The sequence below is a fragment of the Morone saxatilis genome, unplaced genomic scaffold (assembly GCF_004916995.1).
Source record: "Morone saxatilis isolate NCDOM2014 unplaced genomic scaffold, NCSU_SB_2.0 Contig8, whole genome shotgun sequence".
NCBI classification, from domain to species: Eukaryota; Metazoa; Chordata; class Actinopteri; family Moronidae; genus Morone; species Morone saxatilis.
Genome location: NW_023340257.1, coordinates 26,836,436 through 26,847,855, shown reverse-complemented (window position 1 = coordinate 26,847,855; position 11,420 = coordinate 26,836,436). Strand labels below are relative to the sequence as shown.

The following is an 11,420-nucleotide window of genomic DNA, read 5'->3' as shown; positions in this document are numbered from 1 at the left end:
CATTGTTTGTTATAAAATATTATTTCTTTATCTCTTCAGCACATGCAGTCAGAGTCACAGCTATGGTAAAGCAACAAATCAGGAGGTTATCTTTAATTAATTTTAGTAAGGTTTGTTATCAGTCGCTAACATTTTGCTAACATTAGCTCACTTATGATGTTGCTTTTATCTTTTTTGGCATCTTCAGCCTAAACCTTTCATTATTTTTCATCACAAGTGGTAAAGAATGTATAGCGGACTCGAGCTCTTTGTGTCCTTGCAGGTTACTGGTTTGGTATTGAGCTGGATCAGCCGACAGGGAAACACGACGGCTCGGTGTTTGGAGTCCGGTACTTCAGCTGCCTGCCCAAATATGGAGTGTTTGCTCCGCCCTCACGCGTCCAGAGGTAAGAGCGCGTTCAAGACCCCAAAAGTAATCTGCAAGTTACTCACTGATCAGTGTTTTAGTGAGATTGATTCTTGATGGTTTTATATATAAAAATAAAAACGATGATGCTATCTAATAGTTTGTTATAAAGCAACATTTAATATAGTCTCTCTAGATGCATCTTCTGTTTAATATGATGAATTAAATTTGGCTGTATCTTGAAGTCAACAATAAACTGCTTTCATTGTTGTTTTGTCAGAATCGGAGGTCCTAAAGACGGCTCACAGAATGACAAATCCATGGTGAAGAAAGTCCACCAAGTCACCAGTAAGTCTTTTCATTACAGGAAGTGTCTGAGCTTTAAAGATGTCATTTTTTTGACTATGTAGTCATAGGTTCATAGTGTTTAAATCCAGTAGAAATTAAACTAATGTTGTGTGTCAGATATAAAGCCACTCAACCACAGCGATGCAGAACCATAAAGCCGAAAAGAAATGCTTTTTTTGCTAAATCCCCCCAAAATTAACGATGATAATCAGCGACGTCGTCCTTTTGTTAGCATCATTAACAGACTGTTATTCGTGTGTTTGTGTCCCACAGTGTCGCAGCCCAAGCGTAACTTCAACACGATGCGTTCTCCTAAAGACCTGACCTCCGAGAGCTCCATATCCAGGTGAGAACAGACGGGCAGGTAGACAGATAAATAAAACAAAGCCTCAGTTTGAGTTTATTCGAAAAATCACTCCTTTTCTTCCTTCCTCTTCCTCTTCTTCCCCCTCTTCCTACTCCAGGTTGCTTTTCTGCTGTTGGTTTCCGTGGATGCTGCGTGCTGAGATGCAGTCCTAACCACGCCCTCCTTCTTCCTCCTCTTCTTCCTCCACCACAAGATCAATCTCTCTGCTCTTCTTCTGTCTCTTCATCTTTTACTTTGACTTCCCTCTCTTTCACTCTCTCTCTCGTCAGTCTCTTCAGACTATTGCCGTCGTCAGTCAAACTTCTCGTATTAAAATCCCACCTCCTCCTCCTCCTCCTCCTCCTCCTCTTCTTCTCTCTCTCTTACTCTCAGCCCAGATCCCTCTGATTTAGCCGTTCTATAGCAAAATCTATAGTGCCTTGTATCCGATCAAAACGTCCTTTAACTGAAACTGAGAATCCAGCTCTGCTAAAGCAATTCCCCCGAAAATATTCTCCTTACCACTTTATCATTTCTCATCTCATTGTCCCAGCTCTGTGTTAGTCCATGTTTTGTCTTCATTTGGGGCTGTTCAGTTTCTCTAAGGATAACAACAACCACGTAACTTCAGTTTGTGCTGCTGCTCGATTTGGGTCTTGCCAGATTTTTAAAAACGAACGCCAAAGGTTGGCAGCAGCTAACTTAAAGACCAGGTGAAACATCGGAGTGTATCAAGCAGTTTGGTGGTTGTGTTGGACCCAGATCTGGCATACTTCATTTAACGGCTGCTGTTCTCTCTTGTGTCGGGACTGCCTCTCCACCCGGGAGGCTCTTTAAGACACCTCAACTGTGGAAAAACGTGGCTCTATATGAGGGACGCACAGGCACGAAATTCTCTGTTTGACGTTGGTTTGAGCGCGTTTCGCAGCCGGAGAGGTAGTTTCTCCACTCAGAGAACCACGGTTACACATGTAACATTAAGATCTCAATCCTACAAATCCCGTGTGAAGAACTTTTATCACCTGCATGCTTTAATCTCAGATGTCAAACTGAAAACAGGGTTAACCAACTGCTGACTTACTTGTATTTTATCATAGTGTTACAGTCAGTTATATTTTTTTATCTTTCAGATATATGAAACGGGCATAATTTAACTGTCGGGATGTGAGATAATCTGTGAAATGTCTCCTGTTGCATACAGGGGGAACGTGGCTTTGGAGTTAATGTGGATTATTTAACTGTACAGTTTAAAAGTTAAAGTGTGTATTTAAGTTGTTGCCCTTTCACAACAAGTCTGAACACGCAGAAAAAAAACTGGATTTTTCCTTCATTACTTTGAAAAAGAAAAAAGATCCAGTTAATTTAGTCTTCAGTATAGTTATAGTGACTGAACGCCTTAGGATAACTGTCATTATTAATCAGTGCATTGCCAAATACAAACATTAGTGCATCTAGTTAGAGTTAAAATACAGTATATTATAGAAATCTAGCTGCAATCGTAATCTGTTGTTAACCAAAAGTGCTAACAGACCCAAAACGATGACGTTCCTTTGATGCAACTTTAAAATCAAAGTGTTTTCAGCCCCATTACATGTTGATATTAAAGTCTTTGTGTTGCTAATGTCTGAAAATAAGCTTCATTTAAAGTCAATATCAGCTTTAAAACAACACTTAATCAGTTTAGAGTTGAATATTTGTTTACGATAATCAGTTGTACAGTCCCTTCATCAAATATCCATATCCTCCATCTTGAGGTTTTTGATTTCCTTACATAGAAATTTAAACCCTGGATAAGCTCTCCACAGAGAGTTCATGATATTTGTAAAAGTGTTCCTCTCTGCTTCTCTTCCCCCTCTTCTCTCAACCCTCTTTCTCCAGTTAAATAAGATTTAAGTTAATTTTGTGAATGTGAGCATCTGCGAAAAAGACAAAACACAAGTTAATCTAAACTTACATGTGTGCTTAATGTTAAAATCTCTCTCCAAGTATGTGCATAACTTAAAACAGCAATATGTAAACAGTGTACCTATCTCTGTGTGGAAATGGTTCCTGTGTTAACTTTTCTTTACACTCTGTAAGCACACTAATACAGAGAGATGAACACACTCACACTCTGATGGCCAAGGCTGCTGGAAAACTAAACAAACTACAAACGCTTTCAGGTTGAGAAAAATACCAGACAAACAAAAGCAATCAGTGCGTGGAGGTACAATAACACCGTAGTGATTGGTAGGTTCACAAATTCAAGAGCCAGTGTGATGTTCTGTTGTGATTTTTCACTTTTTTTTTTAAAGAAGATTGGACAATCCGAAGTTAGTCTTTCAAATATAGTCCAAAGTGTGTAATAGACCCACCGATCCACTACAAAGGTGCAGTACCAGCAGTAGTATAAAGAGCCACAAGTCAATGTTGATTTTGTCAGGTGTGAGTAGTTTTACTGCCTAAACGTAACTGTAACTCACGTTTGGAAATCTATTTCAATAGTTTTACTGGTCAAATCTTCAGTTTCTGACTATGGCTTGTTTATTCAGACAGACATGAGTTTGTTTTACAACTCCAGAAAGACTTGATTATACTTGAATTTTGTATTTTTTGGACGTAAAACGTAGAGCTCTAAGAGATCTAAGATGTTACCCGAGCTGTAAAACTTTATCTTTGTCTGTCTGTGATTTCTAATCTGATTATACCTTTGATAGAATTTGGGGTTTTAAGATTTAATCATTCCAGTTATGACTGGTTTGGACTTGAAATTGGTTCTTGAATTTTGAAATCCACCAGACTCTAAAGCTGGTCAGTAACTTGAGACTGACATTAAAGAACCAGCGAACTGAAGTTTCTTGTTGGTTTGCTGAGGATTTCTCTCACTCTTTGAGCTCTGCAGCCTCGGCTAAAGGAAACACTTTGTGGTTGCTCCTGTACACCACTGTTGATAACTGTTATTTTTGTGCCCGTGGAATCAGCTTCAACATTATACTAACGATAACTACAGCGCTTACACTCATCAGGTGTTCAGTTTAGCTCAACCAGCTGCAGAGTTTAGTCGGACTAAAGCTTTTCATTCTTGCTTAAATTCTAAGCTTAGCTCTGAGTGCCAAAGAGACAGCAAAAGGTAAAATGGTGAAAACAGTACTTCACCAAACTCTTAAGCTTTGTTACAAGTTGTAGGTTGAGTTATGTGAACAGAGCGCTGATCAGTTCAGCATTTTGAACAGAAACTCCTGCCCTGGTAGCACTTTGGATATGGTGCATTTTGGCCTGACAGTTAGCTGTTTTAATCAGTTTGTTAAACAGCTGAATGAAAGAACAGAAATGGAAAAGGCTTGGTCACTTAGCAAATCCAGGGTTTCCTGGAAAACTAGAATTTGGTAAAGTAGCTTTCCAGGCAAGATCATCTCCTTAAAAATGTAAGAAATAACCAGAATTTCCTGAAAACTACAATCTGTCCTTGAACATTGCAACAAATTTCGATCAGGTTGCTAGAACCTCACAATTGGCCAACAGTTATTGTTGCATGATGTCCCTGCTAATTCCAGCTTTTGTTCAGGGGTGAGTTGAAGTTTCAAACCCGATTAAAACCAAGAAATCCAGATTTTGTACATCTTTACTCAACTGAAATCAGACTTCAACTCCACTTTAAGCCACTGTTCTGGGAGTCAGTTGCTTGACAATGTGAGAACTCTGATGTCACAATATGCAGATGACTCACTGCTTTACCTTCCTACATTCATGCCGTTAGCTACCTTCCCCTGCTATCCCATCCAAACCTGAACAAAAGAGCATGATGAACTAAAGTAACTCTACATGTTGTAGTTTACATCTGTTTATAATTTCACTCAAAGGAAATGTTTTGCTGCCGCAGCATCGCTGTTCTTTGCTAAAGCTTCACAGAGTCAGGATTTGCTGACTCTTTCATATAGGTGAACATACAGTAGACGTCAGTGGACCACAGTGATGGTGAGGTTTGTCTTTGTACAGTAAACGTACAGTACAGTCAATATGTCCCAGTGAAGCCTCTTGGTATGAACATAGTGTTCTTACTGCTGTGTAAATGTGGAGCTTTCTCTAGTTTGGCCACTAAGTGTCACTAGTGAGTCACCGGTTAATCATCTCACAATAAACAAGATGTTACATAATCTTTTCTCATTACATATTCTCTATTTGTTTGGCACCATTTGAAGGACTAAACTGGTTTTACCTGTTTTAGCTTTTTAACTACAAATTACTGTACGTATACTTACTTCCTGCCGACTGATATCCAAAGCCTTCCTTTGGTTTTTAGAGTAATTTTGCGTGTTAACAAAACACCTTTTTAGCTTCTTGTGTCATTTCACAGTAGGTAATTACTGTAACTGAACTTAAGTACGTACATAAGTTAATTAAACTACAACACTTACTGTAAGTGTGTAACTTAACTGAACTTAAGTAAGGAACTTTAGTGATGTAATTAATGTCACTAAACTTAACAAACTATTTCACAATGTCACCCGACAACCTGTTGTTACCACAACGACGGCCACCTGACTTCGGCTTAAATTACTTTCAATGAGTTAAAAAACATACGAGAAACATCCTTAAAAGTGGCGTGCTATTTATATCTTGGCATACGATGGCAGAAGGAAGGAGATCAATCAAAAACTAATGGATGGTTTTGGAAAACGATCAGCAGGAATGTGTTTGTAATTTGTAGTCGACTGGCTGAAACACTCGCTGGTTTTATCCTTTAAATGCTCTATAATCGATCGGTGTACGTGTCTGAGAATATAATGTTGAACTCATTCTCATAGAAACTAACTCAGCACTGGTTGTTTTAACATTAATAAGTCTTAAGAATATACAGTATATAGCCTATATTTTGATAACTTCACTAAGTGTACTTTATGTTCTCCGGTTTTGTAGTGTGTGTGTGTGTTACTTTGTGCTCGGTTACAGTTCATGTTTGTGAGTAACTCCTGTTTTAAAAGTGTGTGAAACTGACGGACGTTAAAGGGGAAACTGAACGAGTGTCGGACGTCCTCATCCTGACAGATACTCACTGCATGCTCTCTCTCTCTCTGTAACTTTTTCTCAGTATTTTCTGATTTGGGTTTTTTCAATATGTGTATCTTCTTCTCATCAGCATGGAAGTGCTTCTAATAATAACAGTGACGACTCTATGAATATAATAAAGAATTTGGTGTTGTTTTTCTACTTCTCCTGTCCATTGCTAATTACACAAACAATAAGGTATATAATGGAGATAATAATGTCTGACTAACATGGTTTCCTACTATATAATGTATATGTGATTTCAAGTACATAGCTTATTATCTATTATCACTCCCAAAAACACAAATCAGTTTCAGCATAATGTGTAATACGTTTGCTGTGTTCATTTGCTTCGTGTGATCAACATTTAGTCTTACTTTAGGGTTATATATATGAAATTTACTTGCCACTAGATGTCGCACTAGAGCATGAGCATCTTGGCAGACCAGACTCTATTACAGTTTTTCTCAGTCGCTCATCCGCTTTGGTACATTTCTCAGATCAGAATTGAAATTTCGTCAAAACTACTTTTTCAATCTTCCACATCCATTGTGGTCACTTGTGTACGATTCCAAAAAAGCAGTTTCTCCAACCCACTTTCTCTTGAACAAGTAGCAATGCTTTTGGTTCAATCCCATCTGCAAATGATTAATGGTGACAATTCCCTTTCCTGTTTCCTACATTATGCAAATTGCTTATGTCTGTGATCCAAAACTGTGATATAAATGGGTCTTCTGTTGAATAGTCTCCCCCCCACGAAACATTTTAAGGCATTGTTCAGTAGCAATCAATCTTTACATGCAAAAATGGTTTGAACACGGTTTTTCAATATAATGCGTCAAGCATATTTTCTATAACATTCCCATTTAGACTTTTTTTCTAATCTGTCCTGAACTTGGTAAATTGCTCCCAGGTTAAAAATCTTGAAACTTTCCTCTAACGAATCAGATCAAGTGGCAAGTATATATACCACCGCGTCACCCGGAGCCACAACACAAATGTTACCCCCCACTAATTCTGAACACATCGGAAGGACAAAGAATTAGGACCCGGGGTCAACAGCCCAAGAGAAAGAAAGAAGAGGAAAGAGGAAGTGAGGGCTTGTGTGGTGAGGAAGTTGGGAGGGCCTAAAACAGAGGAAGAGGCCCGAAGAGAGGCGCCGAGGACATAATGTGCGTTCCTGAATGAGATAATAAGAGATAAGACCGATGTTCTCAAATCATGGCTTCATATGGCCGAGGCCTGAGTCAAGGGTGCAGCCAAAACTGTCTCGCGCGGCAGAACAAACTGTGTCCTGAAAATCATTTCAGACCCTCTTTCCGTCCAACAGAAACAGGTATGTAATCTAACCAATAGGCACCTGTACTAGTAATACTGTATCACTTTGCTGTAATGCTTCAATCACGAATGATTACAGTATTCCGCTGCCATTTTAACAAAGTATACTTTACCGTAAGACAGTGACATTTTATCTTAACTTCAATTTTTCTGTTTTGCATATTACGTTTAAATTTTTTTTCCACCATAAGGAAAACCTGCAAGACAAACTTCACCAGGGTGAGAGGGCCGCCTTTTTCACACCCTGAACCAGGAGGAGGCTATGTTGCCCATGGTTGTAAGAAGAAACCAATGCCATAAGAGAGCTCCAAAGGGAAGATTTACAGAGTGACATTATAGAGGAAACAACAACATGCCTCATTCTGAATAAACATCCAACAGTCAGCAATGCTCAAACCATTGACAGGGTGCTGAAAAGACACCAATGAAATATGACACGCAGCTGTGAACACCGTTCTCATTTGAAAGAAATGGCTGAAAGAGTGAAAGGAGGCTGCACTACCAGTTATGTAGCAGGTAACAACCAATGTATGAGCATGCAGAAAAACTGTCCTCCAACAGTAAACAGGTACAACGATCGTATAGTGATATAGCAGTAAGCAACGTAAGTGTTGACTTTTACACCATTTGCTATGGCTGTAGAAAGAGATGCAATATGTGCTGTATAAAGAACTGCACCTGTAATCTCCTACCAGCAGCCTGCAATGTAAAACAGTTTTCAACTAAAGGAACAATTGTCCTAAAAGATGTTCACATTTTTTTTTCTTCTTGTGGCTATGCAAGTGCTGGTCGTTTTCCCTTTCCCTGTAATCAAACAAATGAAAACATGGTCTGTCAACCAAACTGACAGTACAAAACAGTAAAAAGCGTAAATGTGAATCGTTGTCCAGCCTCCTTGAATCAAAACTCCCCACAATACAACCTAAAGGTTGTAACCCTAACCAATTTACAAATAATTCATCAAAAAACTGTTCTAAGCGCATAAGTTTACGATCAGAAAAACATCCCTCCAGAGTTAATTTGACAACATGACTAAAGAATTTTGCTGTTCTTTAATCCGTAACACAAAGGCCAACAAAAGGCGACTTGTCCATTCTGATGCAGCTGCACGATGTTCATTTTGACACCGGATATTTAACTGTTCCTGAGAGATGAAACTAAGGATTTTTTGTAGCAGAAAAAAGTGGCTTTTTGCAGGTAATCCATCGGGTGTTTTAATGCTAAATTGTGACGAAATGTCAATGCGCTTACTGTTTTGCAAATGTCGGGGATGATTCGAGAAATGTACCAAAGCGACTGAGAAAAACTGTAACAAAACCAGTAATTTTATCAAGCAGATAATCAAAACATTCTTAAAACTGGACAGAAACACTATCTGTAACAATCATCAATGCTGGTTTGATCAAAATAAATCCTTCATTCACCAAGTTAGATGATACATTAGCTGCAAAATAAGCTGCTATGGCTGCAATGTATCCTTCGGGGCAAATTTAAATTCGGGGGAATTTTTTTAATTATTATTTATTTAAATTATGTTTATTTTAAAGTTGTTCTTGCCACATATTTTATAAGCCTATTATAAGATTTAAACCTGTAAATCAACTATATCTGTCAAAGTACCATAATATTCTCAAGTAGTAGCTGAACTTTTTGGAGTGGTTTAAAGAAAACTCCACATCATATATAACACTGACACCCAGTGGTCAATTCTCAGATCGCATTTTCCTCCCCAGAAAATCAGAAATAGTCAATCCCCCAAAAATGAACAAAGTAAAGAGGATTTAAGCAGACAGTTTAATATCTGGGAGTGATTCTGGTCATATAAATGTTGCAGAAAAATAATTTAAACAGCGAATAAAGACAAAATAAAAACAACAACACAGGACTGAATTCATATCAAAACCACGTTTATTTCTTAATGAAACAACTCAAGGTTACAAATGCTTCTGTTTCAAACCTACAATAACTCAAATACACTGATTTCAATAAATTAATACAAAATAATTTAAAACTACAAAACTATGAGCAGAGATTAAACATTAAATGTCTCCAGAGTTTGAAGTGTTGGACTTTCCCAGCCGCTTCCGAATGCATCACCACAGTTAAACCTGTTGGATCAGCAGCAGTCACAGCGCAGCAGCGTCCAGCCTGCTGAAGTGCCCTTGAGCAGGACGCAGTCGGCCGACCTTTGACCTCTGAAGGTGAGAGTTCCTGTGCAGGATGAGTTTGACCTCGTGAGCAGAACGGAGGACAGTCCGTCGGGTTCAGAGGAAGGAGGTGAAGAGCTTCTCTGCTCCGGCGCTGCGGGGAGGGGAGGCGGATTTGACCTTTGACCCGCTGCACTGCCGCTTCCTCCTCGCTCTGCGGTTCTTGAACCAAACCTGGAAACAGAGAGAGAGAGAGAGAGAGAGTTTAATTACAGGTTCACCGAGCAGGAGAGTGATAAAGTGTCAACAGAACAAAATATACGGAAATAATATAAATCTACATATTTAATAAAATAATGTGTTTTTATTTTAGCCTAAATTTGATTGTTGAATGCAAAACAGCTCATGTTGGCAGTAAAGTTTTAACAAATCAACTCTTTTTTTAAGAATAAAATAAAAAATATTGTGATGGTAAATGGATGTTCATTAAAGTAGAAAGAATGTTACATATTTCTATATATAACAGTTCATTTAAAGGTCAAAGGTCGCTGGACTCAGAGGAAAATATGAATAATTAAACTTTAAATAACAATTTCCTCTAATAAAAAAAGACTTTGATATTTAATCTGTCAGATACAAGTCGGTGCGTCGTGCGTAAAATCCAACCTGGAACCCTTTTACGCAACCGTGGAGAGGTTTTACGCAGCTCCACGAGCGGCAGCACGTTGGCCTAACAGTGACCTCATCACGCTCGGACTCACCCTGACGGTCTCCTCGCTCAGCCCGGAGCTCCTCGCCAACTGAGCGCGTGCCTCCACCGCCGGGTAGTCGGTGAGCTCGAACAGCGCCTCGAGCTGCTTCGTCTGACTGTCGGTGAACACCGTGCGCATCCGGGACTTCTGACGCGACTGCGCGGACACTCCGGCCTGGTGGTAACCATGGTAACCCGCCAACGGCTGAGCATCTGGGGAAGAAAGTATAAAGTTTTAGTTAAACACAGAAAAAAGACATTTGATGCTGTTTTCTGTCGTTACAATAATAACAGATTTAACGCGTAAAAAAGGTGAAATGAAATCAAAATAGTTCCGGAATAAACTGATTAAACTGAAACCCTTCTTTTTAAAAATAAATAAAACTCTCCATTAGATTAGGTGTGTGTGTGTGTGTGTGTGTGAGTTTACCTGCTGAGTCCTGGCTGCTGAAGTGAACATAAACTCCAGAGTTCATGCTGCAGTCTGTGTGATGGAACCCGGGTCCGTACGGGTAAAACGCCTCCCCGAAGCTCATCCCTCGGTACTGCAGGCAGTCCGGCATCTGCACCGGGGCCCGGGCCGGGACTGGAGCTCTGAGGTTGATGGAGTCCAGGCTGAACCCTCCGGGGAAGACGTGGAGATACCCGTCCGGTGAAACCTCCCTCACCGGCGGCCTGTGTCCGAGCTGCGGGGACAGGATGCGCTCGATGCTGAAGTCCGACACTCTGCTTCCGTCCATGATCACACTGAATGTTTCCAGGAGGCTCTGAGCTCTAGAGGTCCAACAGGGTCCAGTTTTATCCAGGAGTCCGGACCATCAGACACCTGACGGCTCTTTAATATGTTAATGAGATCCAGTGTTTGATGGCTGAAGTTCAGTCGGACTTTAGAGGAAATCTGAGCTTTGATTTGACCTTTGAACTCTTTGATTCTTTGAACTGAGCAATGATGGGACTGTAAACTGTTTGTTTACCTGTTTATTGATCTGTTATTGTTGTTGTAGAGATTATAAAGTGGCATTAGATGGAAATACTAAAGTATTAAAGTACTTTTAGTTACATTACAGCACCACAGAGACACACAATTCAATTCAATTTTATTTGTATAGCAGCAATTCA

General features: G+C 39.5%; 2 protein-coding genes across 2 annotated transcripts in view; one reads left to right on the top strand and one right to left on the bottom strand.

Moving 5' to 3' along the window:
• clip3 (CAP-GLY domain containing linker protein 3) overlaps positions 1 to 6,487 on the top strand; it is an 11,860-nt gene extending 5,373 nt beyond the window's left edge. Inside the window, exons 9-12 of the mRNA XM_035680593.1 lie at positions 263 to 386; positions 627 to 694; positions 968 to 1,040; positions 1,159 to 6,487. Coding sequence (XP_035536486.1) covers positions 263 to 386; positions 627 to 694; positions 968 to 1,040; positions 1,159 to 1,213 — 320 coding nt within the window. The 3' untranslated portion in view covers positions 1,214 to 6,487. The remainder of the gene's footprint in view (positions 1 to 262; positions 387 to 626; positions 695 to 967; positions 1,041 to 1,158) is intronic.
• A 3,078-nt stretch (positions 6,488 to 9,565) lies between these two features.
• On the bottom strand, positions 9,566 to 11,041 carry dharma. Its single transcript, XM_035679647.1, has 3 exons — positions 10,732 to 11,041; positions 10,312 to 10,535; positions 9,566 to 9,784 (listed from the first exon to the last, which is right to left on the bottom strand). Exons 1-3 carry the CDS (start codon positions 11,039 to 11,041, stop codon positions 9,668 to 9,670), a joined length of 651 nt encoding a protein of 216 aa, XP_035535540.1. The 3' UTR covers positions 9,566 to 9,667.
• Between the last annotated feature and the right edge of the window lie 379 nt (positions 11,042 to 11,420).

What these genes read in the sequence shown, in the direction of transcription:
- dharma (XM_035679647.1), bottom strand. Translation starts at nt 11,041, where the DNA reads ATGGACGGAAGCAGAGTGTCGGACTTCAGCATCGAGCGCATCCTGTCC. An exon ending in CAGCAGCCAGGACTCAGCAG is followed by an intron (nt 10,536 to 10,731) that starts GTAAACTCACAC and finishes TGTTTAACTAAA; the next exon opens with ACTTTATACTTTCTTCCCCA. An exon ending in TGAGCGAGGAGACCGTCAGG is followed by an intron (nt 9,785 to 10,311) that starts GTGAGTCCGAGC and finishes CTCTGTTTCCAG; the next exon opens with GTTTGGTTCAAGAACCGCAG.